Here is a 27267-nt window from a genome sequence, read left to right as displayed (position 1 = left end):
CTCTCTGCCCCTCCCCTGCTTACACTCTGCCTCTCTCTGTCTCAAAAATAAATTTAAAAAACATTTAAAGAATTAAAAAAAATAAATTTACAAAGGAAATCAGTCCATGGGAATAAGTGACAATTTCCTTTTAGGGTCTTGTGCAAAGATGACAGTGTTTGTGATTATGTATATGAGAAGTGCTGTGTAATGATAAATCACCATTTAGCTAAGGGAGGTAAAGAAGCACAACAGCTAAGTTATTTCATTCTTCCCAAATTTTCTCTAGTCATTTTCCAAATCACAGGCACTGTGTTCCAGAGGTTTACACACACACACACACACACACACACACACACACATTTACTCCTCAGAATAGCCCTGAGTTGCAAAGTATTATTGTTGCCGTTTGGCCAAGAGGAAACTGAAGCACAAATAGATTAAATAACTTGCTCAAGGACGCAAGGCTAGGAAGCAGTAGTGTCAGGGATCCTGACCCAAGAAGGCCGGCACCAGTCTGCTCCTAACAACCACGTTACCCCTCCTCCCAACTGGTTTACCACTCTTCCTTCTCTATGAATATTCAGTTCAACACTTCTTTGGATTGTTGTTTTTCCCATGAGATTCACATTTAACTGACTCAGGCAAACCAACCACACTGGAAAAGGCTAAAAGCATTACTCATTTTTACTATGCTAATAGCTGGCGAACTGCCTCCCACCTTGCCCCTCTCCAATTCGTTCTCTGCGTTACAGGTGGAAATGTTTTTCTCAAGTACAAATGCAATCCAGCCAGTCCCTTTAAAATCTATCATTTGCTCCGTCTATCCACAAGATAAAATCCAAACTTCTTAACATGATGTATTGAAGGATGTGATCTGGCCAGTGTCAGATTCACCCTGGAGTCTAATTTCTTACCACTTTCCCTTCCAAGACTCCCTCAACTCTCACATCTTGTTATTCCTTCTGCAGGAGCTTCACTCCCCTGGTCTGTATACTTAAGAGGTTATAAGTTCCTTGAAGGACATAATATTCCTTATTCACCTTTGAAGCCTCCGTCCCTAGCACTTTACAGATACATTATAGGGCTTAAAAAATAATTCATAAATGAATGATTGAGCTACTAGATGTAGAGTTGCTTCACTAAACTAAAATGATAAACACGCACTAGAAAGCACAGCAGTGCATTTGTGAAACACAAAACAACCTTTTGTCATTCAACACTGAGATTTCTACACTAGGAACAAACACCTAAAAATTGTCACAAAGTATTCAGAACCATTTTTTATGTTACCAACATTTTGCCTTGAAGCAGTAGCTAAATTCATTCTGTGAAAGAAACTGTTTACTTCTTCAGATATTCAAAATATAAGATTTTACTGACAGTCACATGAAGAAAAGTATTCAAGAGGACAGGAACAGTCTAAGCTTCAAAGTAATTCCAGATACCTCTCCTAAGAATTCACTTTCTTCCTCTCGAACTCGAGCTTGATCCCAGAGCGTGATCTCTAGCATCCGTTCCCTAAATTCTCTTCGATGGACTGGGGAATAAATGAATGTTTGGTTCCATTTGGGTTCCAATGTTTTCTTTACTGTTTTAGTTCTTCTCTTGTTTTTATCACTGTTAAAAAAAAAAAAAAGGAATATATGAACTTATATAAACCTTTAAGTTTTGCCCCAAAAACTATTCATTTAAAATTTCTCAGGAAAGAAGTGAAGTTTTCCATAAATTTATCATACATTATGAATATTGTAATTGTTTAAATTGCTACTAAAACGTATAAGTATATAATCATATCACTTTATAAAAGCAATATTTCAATAAATCTGAAATCCTTCCACGATAATTAAAAACTTAATCTTTCTCAAAATCTAAATAAAACCAGACTAAAGAATATTAACTCCACGTTTTTTTACACATATTGCCCTATTGGAAACCTTTAAAGCAGCAATGAACCAATGACATTACATATACTATTCACTTGAACGACAGAAGTCTAATTGTGATGTTCACAACTTTATGTCTGTATAGTTTAGCTGAGCAACTACAATTACATTTTATCAAGTTATTTTCTTACATAAAGAAAATACGTACTTGCTCATTAAACAGCTATCAGGCCTTTAAAAGCATTGTAAAATTATTTCTGTGCGAGGTAGCCACCACAGTGTGAGCTGGAAATGCAAGCTGGTCATCCCTGATAGATGGAACTTCCAGCTCAGAGGTTTCCATACTTTTTTTGACTGCGTATCTCTATCAAGCGAATGTTTTTGACAATGCATCCTATTATATGTACATACATTTATGAATTACATGCATGTATTACTATACTGTTGTATTAATAATATTGTGTTCATTCACGAACACACAAAAATAGAAATTAAAAATAATTAGGTAAAAATTTAGAAAATTCAACTATTTCTTCCGGAACTCCAATGGATTGTTTTACTCATCCTGTGGGGTGTATCCATTCCTTTCTGAGATCCCTACTGTAGCTTATTAGAAAGGATCATCTAGGAAGAAAATATTAAGCCATCTAGAGAGCTTATTTGAAGTGAGAAGTGTACAATAAACTCCAAGCAGAACCACAGTAGCTGCCACAAATTCTCTCAGCACAACATAGTTCTAAGAGTACTGAGAAATAGGAAGCAGGGGAACTAAGCAGGGGCAGTAAGTCTCTGAATTGGGGAGGCTGTGCTTCTTCTCCTTGGTGAACATAGAGCTTAACATATGACATAGATTGGATTTAACTAATCAAGAGCACATATGTTGCCAGAGCTCATGTATTTAATGTGGCAGAAAGCCACTTTAAAACATTGTATCTTTATTCATCTCTAAGGCCTTGTTAGGAAAATAACTTTGGAAACTCATGTAGGGAATTTTAACTCCATTCTATCTTATGGAAAAGTGGTATTGCAAATAAAAATAATTAAATAATAGAAATAATAACAAGGACTATGATTTATTACTCCTTCTGTCATCTCCTCTCTTCATTCAAAATTTTAACAAATATTTATAAAGCATCTACTTATATTCCATGCATTGAAGATTGAATTATGAGACCCTGTGAAGAGATAAAGTTCAGGCCAGGAATTAAAAGATTAAGGCCAGGAAGAAAACATTTAGTGGGAGCCTTGCTGTATAATTCAAAAATGGTTTGTAAGGCAGTGTGAAAGGCAATAGAAAAATAAACCTTGACTTCCTCCTAAGAAGTGTAAAAAGTGCTCAGATAAAGAGGACTATTTTAGAAGCGATTCCTATACTGGACAGCATGGAGACTAGACAACCATTGAAGTTCCTCACACACCCACCATATACAATTAACACTTAATAAGGCAATTTAGTGTGTATTAAAGTATCAATCCTTGCAAAGAACCATAAAAAAATTATCTTCAGCAAGTTAAAAAAAAAGTAAATTAGGGTTTGTGTTCGTGTGTTTGTTTGTTTGTTTGTATAACTAAAGCCTTCAAAATAAGATCAGGTTAAAGAAAAATGTTGGGGGTTTCCTGGCTGGCTCAGTTGGTAGAGCATGTGACTCTTGATCTTGAGGTCATCAGTTCGAGCCCCATGTTGGATGTAGAGATAACTTAAAAATACAATTCTTTAAAGCAAACAAACAAAATAAGTTCAGTTTTTATAAGTCAAACACTGAAAAGTTGCTAAGAGTGTTTAAAAACTAAGATCAATACACACGCTATAAAGATTTTATTTTTTAATTTATTTTTTTTAAGATTTTTTAAAATGTTTCTATTTATTTTTGAGAGAGAAAGAGAGAGAGAGAGCATGAGTCAGGGAGGGGCAGAGAGACAGGGGGGCTCACTGCTGTCTCTCACTGTGCTGACAGCAGTGAGCCCACGCAGGGGCAGAAAGAGGGAGAGAGAGTCACAAGCAGGCTCTGCATTGTCAGCACAGAGCCTGACATAGGGCTCAAACTCATGAACTGTGAGATCATGGCCTGAGCCGAAATCAAGAGTTGGATGCTTCACTGACTGAGCCACCCAGGTGTTCCCAAGATTTATTTCTCAATAGCAGCCCAATAACAATAAAATAAATCACTGATCTCTACCAGTATCATTAAATTGTTGAGAATGCAAACTATTTTTTTTTAAATAAAATCCAACCTAAAGCCTTTCCTATTTATTTTCATGTTACCAGCACTTTGGGTTTCCATTTACTTTATACCGCGAACAGCATGCAAAGACTTGATGTGTTTACGCAAAACGAAAAAAATATATTTTGACTGAAAACCAATGTTACTTCAAGATATAAAAGAGTGTCAAGCACACTCGGGTATTTTTTAGAGTAGGTCATAACTTAGAAAATAACGTTTTGAATAAATCAACTGACATAGTGGCATTCCAGACGACATCTCTTCTGTGCAGCCTCACTTGCCCCTCCAGGAATTCGTATCAACAAAAAGGCATCAATTGTTTTCTATGTTCACTTATTCAAATAGCCTCTCTCCTTGAAAAATTGCCAAGAAAAATGAAATAATTCATACCAAAAGCATAAATAGTCAGTTATTCATGTGTAAAAACTTGTATCAGCAGCAAAAAAAAAAAAAAAAAAAAAAGATAATATAGCTGTTTCTGAGTTAACCAAAGAATTCTCTTCTCTTTAAAGATAAAACCCTGATACAACTCTCTCAATCAATAAAGTAAGCAACAACAACAACAAAAAAAAGTAAGCTACAAACTTACTATTCTTCAAATTTCTGATAATTGACAAGGAAACAGCTGAGAAACAATTTGAGGATGAAATATTTACCTATTTCCCCCATTCTCTGATGCCGAGAAAAAATAAAAACACTACATCTAAAATATAAAGGATTGGTGAAGCAGACTTTCCTTTCCATTTTAGATCCATCTGCTCAGAAAGTAGGGGGGAGAGTATGTAAAATAAAATAAACAAAACAAAAATGGTCAATCAAGAAATAAATTCCGGGGCGCCTGGGTGGCTCAGTCAGTTGAGCATCCGACTTCGGCTCAGGTCATGATCTCACAGTTCGTGGGTTCGAGCCCCGCATCAGGCTCTGTGCTGGAGCCTGCTTCAGATTCTGCGTCTCCTTCTCTCTCTGCCCCTCCCCCGCTCATGCTTTCTCTCACTCTGTTTCTCAAAAATAAAGAAAAGTAGGAAACCAATTTGACAATAAATTTCATATATTAATAAATAAATAAATAAATAAATAAATGTAAAAAAATTTTTTTTCAATGAACAAAAAAGAAATAAGTTCCATAATTTGAAAGTCTTTTATCATCTTCCAAAGTAAGTATTTTTTTCAAAGGTTTGAGTAAGCAGAAACTTAAGTTATGTATATGCAGAAAAGCATAGATGGGAATACTAGCAATTCTTGTGGGTTTTTATCAGGGCATTCTAAGAATGTTTAGACTAGTAAATCATGCTGCTCTAAGAAGCCAAGTGATGTGGCCTCCAGGATGGCAGGGTAATAGGGCTGTGAGATATCGAGTCAACCAACTGAAGTTTAAACTGGATTTAAAAGCTCCAGTTGTGAATATCTTCTTCTTCCCTTGCAGTTCAAAGTATATCCCTATCCAAAAGGCAACCTAAGTTGTGAGAAAACAACTTTCTTCATGAAAATTTGGTAAGATCAAATTATATGGCAGTTTTAATAACTTTAGACACAATGGCACCTTGACGGACTTTCTGATGAATCTTCTTCACAAATTTCACTTCAAAATATGTATCAAACAAAATGTAAGGCCTATGTTAATTGTCTACTTCCATATTTTTATCCTTTTCTTGGTTGAGGTTGTTCTTCAGATGATACTTTGGCATTCAAGTCTGATGACTTTCAGCTTGAACTAAGTAAATAAGGGGCCAAAAGTGTGTAAACGTGTTGAAGATCACATGTGTGCCTAGCCACTTCCAACGTGGGAAAAAATGACCAGCCTTTGAGAACACTCTGTCCTGGAGGCCAGGATGCTCAATAGCTGGGGAAATGATAATTGGTGTCATTAATTCTTTCTTTTTACATGACGTCTACTGAATAATCTCTTTTATTTTTTATGTACCTGAAATTAAAAGGGGATTAGATAATTTTTGAAAATCTATTCCTCCAATCCTAATTTCTCTGTTCAAATTAGGGCAGAACAACATCATTTGTGCTAGTTAGTAAGGACACAAAGCAAATGCTGCTTGAAGAAGTTGATTCCAGGACCAGAGGCATGGCGTGATGATTTGGGGTGATGAAATATAAAGCATATTCACTAATTTTACATTACATAAAGAAATAATATCTTAGTATGAGGAGGTAGAAGGTGTAAAGGAACATGATGAGTACCTTTTAGCATCATTTCCAGCTTTTTGCTACTGTACACCGTGTTAAAAATGCGTTTTGTTTTAAAAAGCATAATAATTGTTAATGATTTTGATAAATGAAAATACGCATCATTTAAGAATCCATATAACCTAAAATAAATCTTCAATGAAATCATCCATAACATTTGATATCAGTTTTAAAACAATCTCAAAGCACTTACTGTCACTATTTTGAAGATTCATGAATCATATGAATCATATGAATAGATGAATCATTATGTTTAGGTTAAATTTCATAAATATCTGAGTTGCATGATACATAAAAATAAATGAGACAGAATTGAAACACCCACTGTTATTAACATTTCTTATTTATTTTCAAGAACATTTATTTTTGTTTCATATCCCTACCTTCTGTCTGGAAGAAAGTAAATTTTAACATAAGGATTCCTTGGCCTCCCATCTTCCCTGGAAGGGAGATCCTTTGCTCCCAAAATTGTAACTATTAATTGGTGACCAACCTTGTCAAACCATAGTTTTATCTGAAAAGCAAAAATATTCATTTATCAGCTCAAACTTTTACTACCATCACATAATGCTTACATTCCCAAACTTTCCCCATTCTCTTACACTAGTATGAGCACAGAATAAGTTTTACTTCATAAATTGCACTTAGTTAAAATAAAAGGATATGCTATAATAACTTCAATGAACAGAGGCAATAATGCAGATTATTTTGGATGGATTGATAAATCACTTGAGCTTTTTGTTATCCTAATGTGATTGCTTATTAACATGCACATGATAATTACCCTAAGAACTTCACATACAGTGACTGTGTTTGCCTATCTTTATGTAAGAATCATATTTTAGTTCCCCTAAAATAATGAGTTCAGAATAAATGCTCAAATGAACTGAAGAGATACCTCATTTATATGGCATTCGTAGGGAATTTTTAAGCAAATGTTTTAAAAGACAAAACATTTCATTTGAAAAGACATTTTAAAGATTACAAGCAAGGTAGAAGTACCAGTGGCTTTAGTCCATAGACTCCCTGATTTTGTATTTAAAGCCATAATAAATTCATCTTTATAGGTTTTTCTTACACAGACATCGAGTCCCTTTTTCATTAGAGAAGATATATTACATCCTTAGAATAAAAGGGTATTATTTTACCATTCGAGATGAGAAGATGGGAGTAACTTCTCTGACATAATTAGGAATTGGAACTTCACATCCAGCTGCTAAATTCATTTGATTTAACAATTGTCACCTCCCACACACATACCTCACACTCCCACACCTAGCTAGCTAATTCTACCCTGTCAGGATGTATAACTTGGCTCTAATCCACGTTTTGGTTCAGAACTCATCACATCTCTGGCCATTATCTTGAAATTGAATCCAAAATCTGAAAGTTGGGAATAAAATTATATACTGTGTAATAGTTTAATTTTTCCTTTAATTTGGAAGTTTAATATTTGCAGCAGTTAAAAAAAAATGTTAATATACATCTCATGTCCGTCATTCCCTCTCCTCCTGAAATGGACAGTCAGGTCTGGACCAGGCTCTGAGATATACAAATAAATATATAACATATATACACATGCATAAAAATCACCTAAATATATATATATGTATATATGATATATTGGTAATTTGGTTCTAATTCTAACATGGCTCTGTTGAGTCTCTCAATTCATATCTCAGAGAACGAGAGGCTGAACGAGACTGAATCCAAAGAAGAGGACTAATGGCCCAGAATGGACAGAAGAGGACTAATGCTCTTCTGTCAAATGGAATTAGCCCTCTTAATAATGGCAAGAAATACTTAATTTTTAAAAATTATAATTAATACCCTTTATGTTATATTAAGCCCTCATATTTAAAATGCAGGTATTACCATGCTGTCGTGTAACAAAGTTTTCTTAATAGAGCTTCAAAGTACAGTCTCTAGAAAAGTGTTTCTTAAAGGGTGGTTCACTAACCTTACATCTGTGTTATCTGGCTCATTTGTTGAAAAGTTACAAATTCCTGTGGCCCACCCCTCACCTACTGAATCAGAACGGGGCCCAGGTTTTTGTTTGTTTGTTTTTTTTGACAAATTTCAACAAGTCCTCCTGGTGATTCTCATGGGCATTAAAGTTTGAGAACCATTGCCTGAGACTAGGGGATTAACACCCTGAAAGAAAAAAAAAAACCTCTTCAACATGCGAATAGAAAAAAGTTCAAATATTTGCTTGTGTAACAACATTAGAACATAGATACGGGTGAGGGTAAGTGGATAAAAAAAGAAACCATTGTTCTGGCAAAGACATGAGGGGAAAACAACAAGAAAAAAAGTAAGAAATACAAGAGTGTCTTTATATGAGATGAAACAGAGATGTTGTCAGAGAGCATCATGGTTCTTCTAAAATGTGTGACCAAAAACCCCATTAATTTCTGATATTCTCTATTTTCTAAGCAATCAAAAAGCTTATGGCTTTATATTTCCAGGACAATTAAAAACACTTCTCTGAGGATCATGATATGATTATTAGGCACTTCAAAGAAAAAAAGATTCTGAAAGCCTAAAAAAAAAAAAAAAAAGAAAACCTTTTTCTGGTAAACTGTACATTTAGAAACAAAGAAACAATAATAATAATTATTAGACTAAGCTCATAATTATTGGAGCAAGTTACTGATTTCTGTAAATTGTTTCTGACGGATGAGACTAAGCATTTGCCATCTTCACAGGTGATATTTTTGCTCCTCTAAACTCTTTAGAGACAAACATTTGAGATACATAACTTCAAATGCTTGATAAACAGTATTCTTTTTAGATTTTCCTATGCCACAGAAAACTAAAATTATCATTTGTGAGTAATATTCATTTTTCATACAAGCAGATACTAGGCATATGGCCTCCCTGTATACATTTTATAAAATTTATAAAATTATACTTTCCAGATATATAAATGTTAATATAGTACATTTTAATTTTATGGGTTTTTTAGTCAAAATTACAACTTTTAATAAACTTTTTTAAACTAGGCGTTTGATCGATAGCCCTAATTTTCATTTTATATTACAGGACTTGCATTGAAGTTTTTAATAGATATCCAGTTCACATTAGCAAAACAATTATTTCATTAGCTAGATTATTTTATCACATTCCTAACTTTCTTATCTGTGCTTTTCAAATGATAGGTGAAAATATATCTGTTGACTCCCCCAAAATATAATAAGTGGATTTCCACAGTTCTAGATGACATACTTCTGATTTTACCTCTATTTCATTAATAAAAATCTTGGAGCATCTTTTTAATTGTTTGCATATAGTAATCATTCCAGCTTTACCATGTACCCATTTTTAAATGTCCTAAGGAGAACCTGAACAGCACAAGTAAATATTTAACACTATATAATATTAAGTAGAACTGTAATTTTTCAAATTTAAACTAAATTAGTATTATTCAAAACCAACAACAACAAAAAAAAACATGCAGCAAAGCAAGGAAAGCATAATACTACTTAAAAAAACAACTATATTGTCATTATTTTACCATGTAAGGGTTTCCTAATGAAAAGAGGCAAACAACTTGTACCAAGTGTTACAGTAAAATTAAATCCCATTTCAATTACAAAATGTAAACAACATAAACCCAACACATTTTATTTAGATCATCATTTTGTTCTTTCAAAATAACACACTTTTCAATCTTGAACCTTATATATTAAATGCATAAAATTCAAATTTTAGATAAGGTACAAATTTATTTGCCAGTCTCCTCAAGGATTTGTTGCTTGGAAAATGCAAGAGAAAGATGTTAAGTGATAAAATGAATGATTTAAAGAGACAGAAACTTAGTGCAATAAAAAAAAATATCAGCAGTATAAAATTAGCTAGTTTTGTCAATATTCTATATACAAGTGCAGTCTGAAACCTATCAAGTTTTAGCATTCAGTGGATCATATAAAATCACTAACAGAGATTGTCTCTTTAAATTTTAATTGTATTTTCATCTCCATGCAGAAATTTTACAAGCTGGCTTATAAAATGATTTGAAAGTCAATAATATGGTTTGGAGCAACATACCAAAACAAGTTTCCTACTACGCATTTTCCAAAAACATACAAATAAGGGTTAAAACACAACTTTCGTTTCTATCAGGCAGACAGGGCCTTTACCTGAACCCTAGGAACAAAAGGCGTTGTTCTTCTACTAAGGCTTTGGCTCTGGTAAGCAAAATTAAAGAAAAAAGCAATAAAACAAAACCAAAAAGGACAACACGCTGGGACTAAAAGACCAAAAGTAAAAACAAACACATAAAACTATCCCTTAAATATTATTTTTCCATAACAATACATATCTGAATTAAGGACTTCAATGTAACAAGTTAATTTTGCCAAAATGCTAAGATATATAAAAACTATATAAAATCAGATGTTTAAATGTAATCAACACAACAGGAATTAAGAGCGAATGTAAAATAACATTTTTGGGCTTGTATATTCTGAAAGAATGAGTGTAAACATAATCCAGGAGTCAAGAAATTTCAGGTTTTACCCTTAAACGCTCTACATAGAAAAAAATCAGTCCAAGAAGTTACATAAAAATGCACCATAGAATTATTATTAGTGAAAAGTCATCTGTAGAAGTAATCGTGTGACTTCTCTAAAACACATCTAACAAAAATTTTAAAAACATTAGCCAAGGTGGCTCTAGCATTTCTTAAAAGAATAAACACAGTGAGATAAAAGCGTGTGGAACACACTGTACTAACTAGTTGATTCACACCTTAAGAATTTATACCAGGTTCTAGTATTTAAACACCATTTTTAAACATTTATTACATACTATACAAGGTAATACTGTTTATTGCTAATCACACTTATTAATGATAATACCTCAATTCTTTTTATTTATACAATTCTTTATATTTTTCCAAGCCTCTACTGGCAGGTTATTGCAAGTTCATTGTCTCCAACAAAACTAGAAGGTAGGTGCTATTATCTCCAATTTGAAATAAGGAGACATAGAGAAAGGCTGGATATACTTGCCCATATTCAAACAAAAAGTAAGATAGTGTAAAGGTAAAAAAAATAAAGCCTGGTTCTAAAAAAGAAAACAAGAAAAGGAAGGGAAGAGAAGAGAAGAGAAGGGAAGGGAAGGGAAGGGAAGGGAAGGGAAGGGAAGGGAAGGGAAGGGAAGGGAAGGGAAGGGAAGGGAAGGGAAGGAGAGGAGAGGAGGGAAAAAAGCCCAGTTCTGATTAAATCATTGTTTCAAATTCTTATAATAAAATCAAATTTTCTTTCTCTTTTGGCGTATCCTGTTTTCATTTGGAAACAGTTACCAAAAGACATCACAATAATCAGAATTTTGTGCCTTCAGTAAGGCATGCTAATAGCTAAATAGGAACAAAATCAGAAGCATATATCAGGGTTTGGGAAGGGATTTCAAGGGATTCAATTCTTCTTCCTTCCCTAAGATTCCATTCCATTCCTCACATTTCCCATTCTCCTGTCTAATTCAAAGAGTTATCAATAAAGGCTTCAGACCTTTCCATTGCTATAAGGAAACAGATAATAAGTACTAGGAGGACTGTTGCCTAATTTGATTGTCACCAGATAGACACTATTTAAGACATAAATCTAAAACCCAAAGGAAAGCAGATCTTAAAAGCAGACATCAATCATGAGTCATCTTTCTCTCTCTCTAAAAACCAAGGGAGTCTCAAATCTAAGCAGTCTTCCTTTTGTGTGGAGACATTTCCAAAGGAAGAAAGAAATCTTTAGATATGGAGTATGTTACTGATATCTGTCTGCATGATCCTAGGTGAATACTTCTCTAACAAATGGGCCAAGGATGGATGAAACGCATAGAGAGTCCAGCTGAACAAAGGAACTAACAATATACTCTATTTGGAAATAGATTTTATTTTCCTTCTCCTCTCACCTGTTCTACCTGTTTTAGACCCAAAGCAACAGGTAATGGAAGATTTGTGCAGGTAAGTTTTACTTCATAAACTAAAAAAGCTTAATTTGCAATGAACAGCACTTCAAAATAAATTCGTCCTTTACGGCAAACATTTTCCATCTTCTAAGATGATCTCAAGTAAGCAATTCACAGGTTTCTGAAATCAGTTGTCTACAATCTAGGGCAATTTAAACCTAATCTTTACCTATAAGTTTACACATTAAACTTGGCTGGAAAAAACATATTTCTGTTTTGCTAGTGTTTTTAATTGAGATGAAATTCACATATAATAAAAGTAACCATCCTAAGGTATACAATTCAATGGCATTTAGTACATTCACAATACAATGCAACTACCACTTTCTTATAGTTTGAAAACTTGTCATCACCCCAGAATACCCTATGTACCTGTTTGTACCTATGAAGTAATGTAATCAACTCCCATTCCCCTCATGCCCCAACTCCTGGCAACTAAGTTGCCTTCTGTCTCAACAGATTCTGGATATTTCATACATGAATGGTGAACTATTACGTATTGCCTTGCAATTTGCGGTTCATATTGATTCATTTATTTTACAGGAAATATCTGATGAACCTGTGACAACTCAGCCTCATACAAATGAAGAATTGAATTTGTACACTATTTTGCATTTTTTTCATGTTTATTTATTTCCGAGAGAGAGAGAGACAGACAGCGTGAGTGGGGGAGGGGCAGAGAGAGAGGGAGACACAGAATCCAAAGAAGGCTCCAGGCTCTGAGCTGTCAGCACAGAGCCTGATGCGGGGCTCAAACTCACGAACCGCAAGATCATGACCTGAGTCGAAGTGGGACACTTAACCGACTGAGCCACCTAGGTGCCCCTTTGCATCATACACTGCACTATCTTTAGGGCATTCCTTTTATGCAATGCTTCTGGAATAACAAGGTTGTGATGATGAGGTACAAAACATAAAAGCTCAAGGGAATAAACCTTCATTTACAGGAAGTTTTTAAAAGGCTGTAGAGTTTCTAAGGATATTGAAAGATACATACCTATTCTTCAGTTACTTACTCCATTTAAATGGGCATACAAAATGGATATGGACAATATTTACAAACCCATCACTAAAAATGGAGTCAGAAAAATATTAAAACAAAGTAACTTAGGGAAACATTGTAGACATAAAGCAACCACAGACCCAGAAGTAAAATAAAATTATTATCAGTAAGAATCAATGTGTTCTTATAGAAAGAAAGAATTTTAAGCTTCTCACTTTTAAAAAGAGTCAAAGGCTATATTTTATCTTAACACTGTTTCAAAAAGTAGCCAACTAATTTAAATTATTGATTTTTAATTTAATTTTAAATGGTTGATTTAATCATTTAATTATTAATTTTAAAGAATTGAAAGAACTACAAAAGTAATCTCCTAAAGAAGCAAACTATTAAACTATGGAAGAACATAAGTTTTAAAAAGAATCAAAATAAGAGAGTTTTGACACAGCCAAGGCTAACATTACAGTCCAGGTGTCATAAACCTGAACTCAAAATGATTTTCTCACCAAATACATTTATGGCACTTTCATACTTATGCCCTAGAATAATAACCAGCAACAGCAGAATTCAAGCATAGAGAGGAAATAAACTGCATAAAGTTTTAAAAATATCAACAGCCTTGAAAGTTTAAACAACAATTTAAATTATATGTATATTTCTACTTGAGAAAATATCAGTCCACGAACTGACCTAATACATTAGGAGGTCAGCTTATATACCACACAAATTTTCTTTGTTCTCCAGAATTAGCAATGCCATAAAATTGTGAGCTATAGGCATAGGTAAAAACTCACCAGGATAAAAATGCCCAAAGGTAAAATAAATAGAAGGATACAGGGATTGTAATGTTGCCTTGCGACTTCCTAGGAATTTTCCCAAAAGGTGATATATATGGACATATTTTCCTAAACTCTACATCTTAGAGAAAACCAAAATGTCTCCAGTTGGCAGGAATAGGGTTAAATATAAAGGGAAACACTATATCCAGAAGGATATCTTGCTTATGTTTCCTGCATGCAAAGAATGAAAATAAAATTAAGTTTCATGAAGATGAAATCTGTGTCTATCGGATTGTTCACGGTTATATTCCCAGCAACTGGGATTAAGGCTGACCCAGGGCCAGAGCTTAACATATATTTCTTGAGTCAATGATTGAAGATTAATTTCATACAAACATTTTTGAGGAAAATTTTGGCAACAGATTTCAAGAATCTCAAATTTTTTTCTCTTTCCTTCTCTTCCTGTAATTTTACTTCTGAAAAGTTATCCTGACAAAAGAATGTTTTGTTCGACCTAGCAGAATACGTAAGAGTTATACTGAAGGATTTCCATGGCGTCATTGTTTATAGTAATATAAATTAAGAACAAGCAAGATGTCCCATTATAGAGAATTAAGTTAAAATGGTATATTAGCTATTAAAATAATTTTAAGAGAAATTTTGAAAGAAAAAAGTTTTAAAGAAAAATGTGCACAATATATTACTCAGTAAAAAAGCAGATTTCAAAATATTATACACAGATTTATTACTTTTGTTTAAACATTTATATGTATGTGAATGTTACACTTTAGTGGCAGGTTATACGTGATTTTATTTTTTATGTATTTATCTGCACTCTAGATTTTCCACAATAAATATGTATAGTATTTATTAACACCATCTTACTGGAACATATCCCTTCCAAGTCATAAGAAAATGATAAAATGTACACACTTTAAACTATAATTACATGGATTTTAAACTAACATCATTTATAAATGTAAATATTATGACTTGAAATCATTAATTATATATTTAGAAGTATAACTTTTAAGTTTATGTTTCCCTAAAATATTTAAGTCTTACCTTTCTACTATATTCATTTTGAACCATGATGAAAAATAGCTGAATTTGAAATTTGTCTAAATGCCTGCACTACACTCCTTAATATTCCCCCCACTTCCATACGCCCTGGGATTTCAAAGTCAGGAACAAAGCAATACTTACTTACTATGAAGTCTAACTTCCGCTCCCTCTTCCACCAACTGAAGCCAACTACACACACACACACACACACACACACACACACACACACACAAACATTTATTTATGTACTGGCATCATCCAGTCATATTATGCATTATTTAAAGATGGACTATTTCACTGAATCCATAATAATTAAAAAGAAATGGTTAATGTCTATTAGCACTTTCTAAAATGGTGAAAGTACACATATATTTGTAACTACAAATGACAACATCTGTGCTGTCAATATATGTAAAAGAATAAGTTGAAAGATGCTACTTATGATGGAAACTGAAAAAAAAAAAAAAAAGACCACTGTCTTCAAATGAAAAGGTTCACTCTGTTTATGAGAGAAAGTAAACAAAAATAATAAAGAGAAGAAATTCATTTTTGTAAGACATTTACAAGTTCCTGGTAAGTATCTCAACTTCTTTCTTGTGTAACTTTTCTGTCATTGCCACCTTTGTGATCAAAATAGTCCCAGAACAGACATGTCTAAGAACTATTTCAATAATTTAAATCTGTTAATTCTGCTTATACTTCCTATATCTTTTAATTAATAAAAATTCTTCACCAAAAAAATCAAACACCTCCCTTCCCCTCCCCCAAAAAAAGAAATTTCAAAGCTGATTAAACAAGAAGCTTTTTCTATTGCTCTTAAAACACCAGCCCAAAAATAATTTATTTTTTAATTGTAACATTTTTTATCCAAAATTCAGTATCTGAATTTTGATAACCTAAATAGTTCTTAATAGTGATAACATTGCAAGTTTATGCAAGTTTACTAATTCATCAACATTATGTTTCTAAACTATAACAACATGAATTTCAATATTTTAATATTTTAAATAGTTTAAAAAGAGAATGACAACTGAAGAAATTCATAATAATTGAAGGCTCAAGTTTGCAAGGCTCTTCTAATATAGACAGATAATGCCTTATTGAATTTTTCATTTTTATTATAAAATGTTCAAATTAGGGATCACTTACTATGTAATCACACAGTATACTAAGTTATCTATTAAATATTTTACCATCTATTTAGTTTTGTCTGTTGACCAAAGCATCTCAAGTACCATTATATTGAGAGCAATATTCATACCCCAATGCTTTACTATGACATTCAAATTTCCTTAAACTCAAAAAGTAGGGAATGTAAAAAATTTACTTTCATCTTAAATATACCATCTTTGTACAATACATCAATTTTATTTCTCTTAAAAGTCTAGGACAAGTTATAGTCATTTTAAGACACTGAGCAAAAATCATAACCTTGAATTTTAGAATAAAATTACTAAGGTAAAAAAGATTTTAGATAGCATCACAAATTTTCTCATTAAATTCCAGAAAACCTAGGGGGTATAGCTCAGTGGTAGAGCATTTGACTGCAAATTCCAGAAAACCTAATAAACTCTAATAAAGAAATACTATGCTAAGTAATTTAAATTTCAATTAACTGAAATTACTAAAAATGAGAAAGTTGATGGTTAAAAGCAATATTATAGTTTAAGAAGGAGTTGGTTTACAAAATGCTATCGTCATAAAGTGTTAACAATACTTGGTATTCCAAAAAGAGAAATTAATGTAGTGATTACATACTGAAAGTTGTCCAGATAAGTACTGTGGAACATCCCTCAACATGCCGGGACTCATGGGAGAGGTAACGGAAATAGAAGGGCGATCCATTTTTTGAGATTCGAATGAGCTGGAACCTGAAATGGCAATTATACATAAGAAATAATAATGATGACTCTTCATTAGCATTTAATAATCTTTACCACATATCTTTTAAACTATTTATGTATTTATTTATTTAACATGTCCACAAAACATCATTATATAGACCATTTTCTTAGCTACAATATTCCAAATATACTTACAGCTATGTTTTGAAGTGTAAGTACAGCTGAGCGACTCTCTTAAGACCAAGAGTGAAACATTTTCTCTGCCAATTATAGTAAAGACCGACTTCTATGCCAGGACTTAGTTACTTTGCTATGTATATACTAAACTCGTATCTTATCATAACATATTAAGAAATTTCTAAAAATAGAAACTCTGGAAAAATCAAAACCTAAATCAATAAAGCAACTTGAAGGCGATGCAAACTTGTAATGCTAAAAACATAAGTACTAGAATATTAATCATGAAGTGTTTCCAGGAAGTGACACTTTAAAACCATATCTGGAAAAGAATATAGTAAATTAGATGGGCAGAAAGGAAGAGAGGGGCTATGAAACAAGAGACATTACAGGAGAGAAAGCACAGCCTTGGTACTCAGAAGTTATATATATGAATTTATTTCTATGGAGGGGAAGGAACGATTCAGAAAGTGAATAAAAATGGAGCTAAGGGGATAGTGGGGGGATTAAGTGCCTGGAATTCTGGGCTACACATTTCGGCACTAATCGAGTATTAATCATTATTGCCTCATTCTCTTCTGAGTGAGGCATTAACTGCATTTGAAGAAGATGACTTTACCACTTATTGAAAGTGTGAATTGATTTGAGAGAGAGAGAAAACACTTCAAAACAAGTGGAATTCAGTAAAATAATAATAGGAAAGGTTGTGAAGATGGGATGGGCAGAAAGAATTCCAGCAATATCACAAAATAGACAAAAGAGGACTCGGAAACGAATTAGACATGAGAGATAAAGGGAGAAACATGAAGATTTCAAGCCTTGTAATTAGACAGGAGATCAAGAAAATCCTTTATGTCTGCGTCTTGTTCTCTGAACAGGACACTGCTGATATTTCTTGGGATGTAAAACACTGGACAAGTCCTGTGTTTAAGGAATGGGTGGAGGGGCGCCTGGGTGGCTCAGTCGGTTAAGCCTCCAACCTCGGCTCAGGTCATGATCTCGCGGTTTGTGAGTTCGACCCCACGTCGGGCTCTGCGCTGACAGCTCAGAGCCTGGAGCCTGCTTCCGATTCTGTGTCTCTCCATCTCTCGGCCCCTCCCCTGCTCATGCTCTGTGTCTGTCTGTCTGTCTCTCGATAATAAATAAACATTAAAAAAAAAAAGGAATGGGTAGAGAAGTTAATTAGAACTAACACGATACCTCTGAGACATCCAAGGGGAGATGTAAAGCAGGTAACTGGATGTAGGGATGGGACCAAATGTCGAGTAGATATTAGTGTTAGGAATCAAGCCGTGAAGTGCCCGCCAAATTGGAGGCATGAGTGGATAAAACACACTTCTAAAAAGGGTATAGTCTAAAATGAAGGGGGTAACTTTATGTCTTGGCATCAGAAGTAACAGTGATACCTTATATAATATTTAGAAGTGGAAAGAATGATGGCTTTATGGTGAGAAGTAAGCTCAGTTTTCTACAATGTTAAGCTTCAAGTAAGAGGAAGACACTTAACATATTATTTAAACATCCAAGGATAAAGGAATAATGACGGATCATTTTGATAATATAAATTTAAGAGTCATATGGCAATTAAAACTATTATGAAGAGAAGGATTTATTGAGGAACTAAGAGATTAATAATTGGGCCTTGGAGAAACCTATTCTTCAACATTTAAAGAATAAAGGATTGATTCTAATTTAATTTGAGAAAGGATCCCTATCTCCTCAGAAACAATTTTAAAATTATAGACTAGGGACTTTTTAAATAGCTATAATAAGATAAAAGGTTCCACCCTGCTCATACAATACCTGAGTGATGTTACATAAGTGAATAAGAACTGTACATATTTCATAGGACTTTTGTAAGAAATAAATGTGATAATGTAGACACAACATCAAGCACAATCCTGGGCATCCAGTAAAATGGGAGCAGTGATGATAACGATAATGATATCTTATATATAATAATTACCATTATATTAATACAGTTGACCCTTGGGTTGGGGGCTCTAGCCCCTACACAGTCAAAAATCCACAATAACTTTTGATTCTCCCAAAACTTAACTAACAATAGCAGAGAGACAGGGAGAATGAGAATCCCAAGCAGGCTCCACACTGCCAGTGCAGAGCCCCATGTGGTGCTCAATCTCATGAACCATGATATCTGACCTCAGCCAAAATCAAGAGTCAGACGCTTAATCGACTGAGCCACCCTGGTGGCACTCATAGTATATTCTTAATTATTGTAGAATCCGATCACTTCTCATCACTTTCATTGCTACCACCAATGCCTAAGTCACCAAATAAGATACTAAAGATTCCAGTGACCTAAGTATCCAAATAAGATACTAAAGATTAAAACAGTTCCTTCACTGCCCTCTCTGCTTTCACTCTTGACTCATTTAAACTAGTTCCAACATAGTAGCCAGATTAAAAAAACATAAATCTCTCCTCAAAACCAACTTATGTAGCTACTGATTGCCCTCAGAGCAAAAGCCCAAAACAAAGTCGTCTTTAGGGAGGCTTATGAAGTCTATGCAATTTGGCTGCCATTACTCCCCACCCTTCATCCTCCCCCACCCTGTTTACTCTGGTGCAGCAACACTGGCCTCCTTCTTTTTCCTAAATGCGTCTTAGGCTCTCCTGCCTTAGAGCCATAGCATGACCCAGTCCCCATACCTGAAAAGCATTTCCCCCAGAGAGCCACTCTTTCAAATCTTTGCTCCAATCTTCCCTTCTCAGTATGGTCTATCCTGATCATCTTATTTCAAATGGCAAACCTATTCCTCTCTTCTTTTACAATATCCCTTACTCTACTCTCAATCAATCAAGAAACAGTTCATTGGAAAAAATCCATTTGTTTAACATCTGAAATAGCACTCAGACACAAGTAATAAAAAGCGTTTATGAATTTAACATTACTTAAACTTATATGTCTCTTGTTCCTTTACCACCCTGATGTTAAGTCAGAAATTACTATCCCATTTCTAAAAATATAAATTAGAATATTATTCATAGATTACCCCAAATATTCCCCTCACTTACTGAGAGTTAGTTTACAAAATAGTACATTTTAGGGCTCCTGGGTGGCTCAGGCGTTAAGTGTCTGACTTCGACTCAAGTCATGATCTCACAGTTCGTCAGCCTGAGCCCCTCTTCAGGTGAGCTCGAGCCCCGCTTTGGGTGAACATGAACCCCGGGTGAGCTCCACTTCTCTCTCTCTCCACCCCTTGTGGGATTCATTCTCTCTCTCACTCTCTCTCTGCCCCTCACTCACCTGCATGCCGCCCCCCCCCCCCAAAAAAAAGTAGTAAATTTTAAAATTAGAAGGAACGGAGGAAGAAAGGGCTCTCTCTTTTAGGAAATATGGGTATGTTCATTACTTTTATTGTGATGATGGTTTCATCTGTATGTCAAAACTTACCTCCTTGTGCACTTAGGTGCAATTTATGGCAGTATACCTTAATAAAGCTATCTAAAAACACATAGTATTTAAGATAGTGTGATTAAAAAAAACTCCTAAAATATTATAGAATTTTGTACTTTATCTCACCATAACATGAAATAATGCTAAATTTTTTCATTTGTATATGACTATATATTTCAGAACAAGATTATTATATTTCTTAGTTTGTGTTAATTGATTAAATACTTGAATGACATTATTATTTTCTTCTAATATAAATGAAACTTACTAGACTCCAGTTGCGCATGTGTGGTATCAGGTATTCTAGGGATATCTCTGAAATGATAGAATAAGAAAACAAGAAATTGTTTCAACAACTAAAGCAACTGCTATTTTGACTCTTATCAACCACATATAACAGCACAGTATAAAATGAACAAAATTGTGCATTACATAAATAAGAAAAAACAAGCTGTGGTACTTTATTGCTAATAAAAACATTCTGAGCTAACCCCAATTATTTAAAAAGGAATAGTCACATGCATTTACAGCAGATTTATAAAAACACATACTTTATTTTCTCTGTGCGTCACTACATGATTATCTATTCTAATAAATTTTTGAATTCAAGATAAGTTTTAGGATAAATATATTTGAATTCTATTCTGTTCTTTATTCAGTAACATTGAAATGCAAATAAAATATAACTAAAAGAAATATTTAAAGATTCAGATTGTGACTGAAATTTTTACTGAAATGGAGTGCAATAACTCCATTGAGAAAAAATGCAGCCATGGTTTTCACTGGGACTTAAAAATTGTAACTGCATTTACACCAAAAATGTGCACGTTTTTGTTTGAGATTTGCCAGGAGAGGTAGATTTTAAAGGTTAAGATCATTCAGAAAAGTACCTAAAAGAATATTAAAGATAGTAAACAAAAATATGATTAGAAGATCCTTCAATACCAACAAATAGATTCGATTAATACACTAAGCTAATACATTGCAGTTTTATCATATTACAAAACTATGAAAAGACAAAATGAAAAATAGATACAATGTCATGTGCCAGATTCACTACTCTGAATGTGAGTAGTGAATAAAACTTTTTCAGTAAATAAAGTTGAATTGAATAAAAAGTTTTCAATAAAACTAAGTTAGCAATGTAGAGTCATTTTCCCCAACATAAAAAGAGTACAAAATAATATAGTTCAAATATTTCCTAAATGAATGAAATGGGGCATTAGTGCTCTACAACAAAAAACAATTTCTATAGCCTCCACCCTCGAATACTCTTAACCCCAGCTTGTATTTAATAATTTGCTGCTGTCAGTGTATATATATATTTTTATTGCTTTTATTTAGCTACAAGTATATCTTTTACATTGGCTTAGAATATAAGCTTCTGTAAGGGAAACACTGCTGATATTTAATGAGTAATTTTCATAATATAAGCACAAAGGATGATATTTATTGCCAATTTTTGGAAACCATTAATTTCATCTATACGTAAAAATTACAAAAGCCAAGGAGTACTTTGGTATTTGATTATTTTTTTGGTCTGTTTCCTTAAAGATGTCATTTTGCTCCTTCCACTGTTCCTTCTGTTTAGGAATAGTGTGCCCTCAGGCCCTCTCTTTCCTATGTTGAACTCTCCATTTTGAAAAAATACAGAAAATTCATTGACCCTCATTTTCACAATGTAGAGGACCACAGTTCATGAAACTTTTCTTCTAAAAGTAATTGTTAGGGGCGCCTGGGTGGCTCAGTCGGTTAAGTGGCCGACTTCGGCTCAGGTCATGATCTCTCGGTCCATGAGTTCGAGCCCCGCGTCCAGCTCTGTGCGGACAGCTCAGAGCCTGGAGCCTGTTTCAGATTCTGTGTCTCCCTCTCTCTGACCCTCCCCGTTCATGCTCTGTCTCTCTCTGTCTCAAAAATAAATAAATGTTAAAAAAAAAAAAAAAGTAATTGTTACTGGAGCAACTGGGTGGCTCGGTAGGTCAAGCATCTGACTCCTGATTTTGGTTCAGGTCGTGATCTCACAGTTCATGAGACGGAGCTCTGTGCTGGGCTCTGCACTGACAGTGTGGAGTCTGCTCTGGATTCTCTCTCTCTCTGTTCCTCTCCCACTTGTGCTCTCTCTCCCTCTCTCTCTCTCAAAATAAATAAATAAACATTTTTAAAAAATGGAAAAAAAAAGTTTTTTAAATAAAATTCTTAAAAAGAAATAAAAGTAACAGTTACTGAAGTCTCCTTCTTCCACCATGCCTTTGGTCATCTGTCAAGCCACTAAGACAGAATAATAAACACCTAAATATTTCTTCTTCTTTTCTAATGAACTGTGTATTCTAGCATGATGAGATAAAGTGATGTCATGATTTTTGGTGAACTTTTTTAATAAAAATGAAAAGAAGCATTGTCCTCAAAACAATAATTTTTATGGAACAACCAGGTAATTTGCACACTACAGATTGTTTAATGGTAGTCAATTTTATAAGGCACATGTAGAAAGTGCACAGACCAACTCACCCAATAGGTCTTGAAACAACAAGCTCCACTTGTGGTTCAGGTTTGGACTCCAGAATGATGTTATATACTTCTTCAAATGTGGCTCCTTGCAAGAACCTTCCATTCCATTCTAATACTTCATCACCTATAGTACATTCCAGTAATGATAATCTTAGAAAGAAAAACTAATCCCATAAAATACACTTGAAACAAAAGCAATCTTAAACTGTAATGAACTCCATAGAATACAATCACCGTTATGGAGTAAGACCTACTGACAACCGTTGCATTGGCATCAAATTTGATGATGATATGATTAGTATTTTTACCCAAAAGGACAAAGGGATTGAGGAATAAAATTACATACAAGCTATCTCTGTGGTTTCTTAACAGGAGTCTAACTCCAGAAACTATCTAATTGTGGAAACTATTAAACTCTGTTACCTCTTTGAAAACTTTATGATTATATTCTAAGGTTTTCAATATATATGCAACAAAGCACCTTATCTAAAGTTTCTTATAAAAAGCTTAACACTTAACATCTTATCACATCTTCTCTAAGGCATTCAAGGATCTCTCCAATAGTATCCATTACGAAAGAGATAAGGAGTAACACATTTTAGGAAATATGTATTTATCCCTGAAGTTTGTTTCCTAAACTGTTGGAATTTTTTTCAAAAGAAAAATTAAGGCTTACAAGAAGCTAAATAATACTAGATACACAATAAGAGTATCCGTCAGCAAAAAAATTATATCAGTAAATATAAAAATCTTTTTATCTAATGTGACTCCAGAAACAATAGTTATACTTTCCATTAATGAATAAAGTTTAAATATCTAAGTTAAAGAAGCCTTTGTTTTTGGTCAAATCACTTCCAAACGAGGATAACTTTTTTATAACTACTTGAGTTTAACAGTTTAAATATAAAAAATCAAAGATAGAAACCTACCTGGTCTAAGATGTCCTACAGTATCAGCTAAACTTCCTTTTTTTACTTTGGTAATAAATGCACAAAGCCGACCTGATTCAGTCATCTTTCCTCCTACAACCTGTTTAAAAGAGGAAAGTGTTTAAAACAGGCATACTGTTCAAAGGAACATAGTTGCAGATTCAAGTAAAAAATAACTAGACAATTTGTAGCTTTTAAAACTATAATATTCTAAAAATAATTTTCAAATAATATACTGTTATTATTAGGAACTAAATACATGTGAACTATTCTCACATGTTCTAAAATTTTCACAATTTAATCTATTATTTGTAAAAAATATTGCATACCTTAGAAAAAATTGAATAATTTGTAATTTCTGTCTTAAAGAATAATTTTTATCATTTCTAAAAACATTCTATTACAGTACTATGTAGTTATATTAAAATTTCCTTTTTTTTAAGTTTATTTAGAGAGAGAGAGAGAGAGAGAGAGAGAGAGAGACAGACAGTGTGAGGGGGGTGCACAGAGAGTCAGGGAGAGAATCCAAAGCAGGCCCCACACTGTCAGTCGAGAGCCTGACATGGGGCTCGATCTCATAAACCATGAGATCATGACCTGAGCCGATATCAAGAGTTGGACACTAAACCAACTGAGCTACCCGGGAGCCCCTATATTAACATTTCTAGTTGTAGATTTCAAATATCATGATCATATAAATATTTGTTACTTTGATGACAGTTATGATAATCTAAAATTTCATTAGTTAGTAATATTTTAGGCACATTGGTAATGTATATGATGATGGTGGATTTTTTTCTGAGAAAATTACAAAGTGTACTGAATCTCATTTGAATTCATGTAAACTTTAAACCATTGGCATCCCAATTTTTTTTCTACTTTTATGTTGTTATTTACATATATCTGTTAGAAAAAGGAAAAAAATGTCAGCAATAATGCTGTGGAGTCATATGTGTACCTGTAAGACTGGCCTCTTACAAAAATTAATGCTTCTGATCAACTACCATTCAATCACTGTATCACCTTTATAGCATGTTAAGCAAACAGTGGTAATTAATTTCATTAACTAGTTATTTTTTTCTCTAAATTGAGCGAATGATATCTGAATTTTAAAAATCACTGACTTATTGCATGTATTTAATCCCAAGTTGCAATGATTCACACCCAGGTGCAGTTCAGTTAATATTAACTGAAGATTCCTATGTTTCATTCTGAAAATTAAATGCATAGGTATTATGGGCCAACATCCTTATGTTACCATTTTTAAACTTCCTTGGCTTGATAACCTTCCATAGTAATAATCACCTACACTATTATTATTGCTGAAATCGTACAGTGTGCCTGGCACTATGCTAAATGCTTGTGTAGTGCTTTATTTAAGCTTATGATAACAACTCAATAAGCATTATTATCTCCATTTTACCGATGAGGAATCTGAGGCTAAGAGAAGGTTAGCTGGCCAATGTCATGTTGCTAATAACTGCTATAACCAGGAATCAAGCCAAGACTTCCTAACCTCTACTCTTCACTGTTCTAACACTGTTGGACAGATCTGGATTTAAATCCCACCTTCATCATCATCTTTGTGACCGTGGGCAAGTTATGACACCTCTCTAAGCCTGTTTCTCATCTGGTGTGTTAAATAACACAATAGAAGTAAAACACTCAGATGAGTGTCAGCCCCATGGCAGTCACCCAATAAATGTTAGTTGGGCAATTCCACTTACACCCAAAGTTTTCTAATAATTCACTGTATTCTATGGGACAACTTCTGTGGCAACTGCTTAGTTCTAACAACCATTTACTCTTTTTTTTTCATTTCAGTTTTTAATTTGTCATACAGATGCATGCGTGCGCGCGCGCGCACACACACACACACACACACACACACACACAAATAACCCCACAGAGCTCTATTTGATCTACTTACCAAATAACTATCTGGTATTTTATAGTCGAATATATACCAAGATTTATATTAAAACTCTTAGCATACGTATTTTTGAGTTTCCAGACTTTAAACGGTATTCTCTTCCTCACACACACACATACTCACAAACCCACACACACATTGTGCTACCCTTACACAAAAATTATATTCCAATTGTTAAAAAACAAAATTCAACCAAGTAAATTTGAAGATCTAATTGGCTTTACTAAACAATTCATGAATCGGGCAGCATCCCATCCAGCAAGCAGAGGAGAGCTCTACTGAGCTCAACAAAAGAAAAGTTTCCAGAGGCAGAGAAAGGGCATTAAAAAAATAGGAAAAAGGAATTCATTAGCAAAGAATGTATTTTGAAGACTCTTCTAAAAGAGGGTCTAACAATAAATTTTTAGTATCGACCAGGAAATTCCACGTTGACTGGATAAAAAATATTACTTGGAACATGCACAAGTTTTGGTTAATGAGTGCAAATGCTTGGGAATTCTTGAAAATTGGGGAAAAACACTAAGTATAGGTTGGAAAGAGTTATTATACCTTTTGCTTTTCTCATAAATCTACAAAGGAGTGGAGAGCCAAAACCTCATATGTTTCATCACATACCTTCAAGCCAAGCATTGCTCCTGAATCTCGAGGTACGCTTCCATCTTTTAGACGCTTATTTAACAAAATACGACCAATTAAACGATCTCCATCTTTAGATGGCTGCCACGTCACAGGGTGCTGACATATTGCATCAACAAACAAAGAAATTAATGTTCTTTTTTGATAAAGGACCCCTTGTTGTACAATCTCTCTGAACTCCTGATTATCACAGTGTTATGATTACACAAACCAGTTTGTATTCAAAACATTGATCAAAAGCACATACTACATTATGCTTATAAGGTCAAGATTTTTCAAAATCCAATTATTTCAAATTCCTACAGAGCCCTCACACATTACTGCAGTTACATCGTTCTATAAAATCTGAGAAATGTTGAAAACACATGCAAACTATCCACGCGCTGAAGATTAATTAAAAATGGACAAGACAAAAAAGATGGATTGAAATTCTATGTAGCTAAACTCATTTAAAAATGATATTTTAATCTTCAAACGCTTTTGGAAGACTCTGAAAGAGTTAATTACAGTAAAAGTTAAAAGCTAAAGTTATATTAAAACATGAAATTTGAACCTATGATGAGGGCTTCCTTGAAACAGGTTTCTAGGTTAAAACTGTAACGATACACAAGCCTCCGTAACTTTTCAGTTGAATATGCATGAGAGAAAACAGGCCTGATTCAAAGGTGAGGCTAGTTTATAGTTCTCAGTTTTTGTAGGTTCATTGACTCCTTCAGGTCTTTGAT

General features: G+C 33.7%; 1 protein-coding gene across 49 annotated transcripts in view; it reads right to left on the bottom strand.

Moving 5' to 3' along the window:
* Positions 1-27267, bottom strand: part of RIMS2 (regulating synaptic membrane exocytosis 2) — a 601231-nt gene that overhangs the window by 266145 nt on the left and 307819 nt on the right. For 26 of the 49 annotated variants that reach the window (XM_053896433.1, XM_053896465.1, XM_053896440.1 and 23 more), the window contains 7 exons: positions 26522-26641; positions 23974-24073; positions 23045-23168; positions 20805-20851; positions 16853-16965; positions 6667-6797; positions 1428-1599 (listed from right to left, as the gene is read on the bottom strand). In XM_053896433.1, coding sequence (XP_053752408.1) covers positions 1428-1599; positions 6667-6797; positions 16853-16965; positions 20805-20851; positions 23045-23168; positions 23974-24073; positions 26522-26641 — 807 coding nt within the window. Of the gene's footprint in view, positions 1-1427; positions 1600-6666; positions 6798-10425; positions 10474-16852; positions 16966-20804; positions 20852-23044; positions 23169-23973; positions 24074-26521; positions 26642-27267 lie in introns of all 49 variants that reach the window. The other 23 variants (XM_053896431.1, XM_053896417.1, XM_053896435.1 and 20 more) reach the window with 1 other exon arrangement.

Source organism: Panthera pardus, unplaced genomic scaffold, assembly GCF_024362965.1.
Source record: "Panthera pardus isolate Hobbes unplaced genomic scaffold, ASM2436296v1 HiC_scaffold_7, whole genome shotgun sequence".
Classification (NCBI taxonomy): Eukaryota; Metazoa; Chordata; class Mammalia; order Carnivora; family Felidae; genus Panthera; species Panthera pardus.
This window is presented reverse-complemented; position numbering and strand designations above follow the sequence as displayed.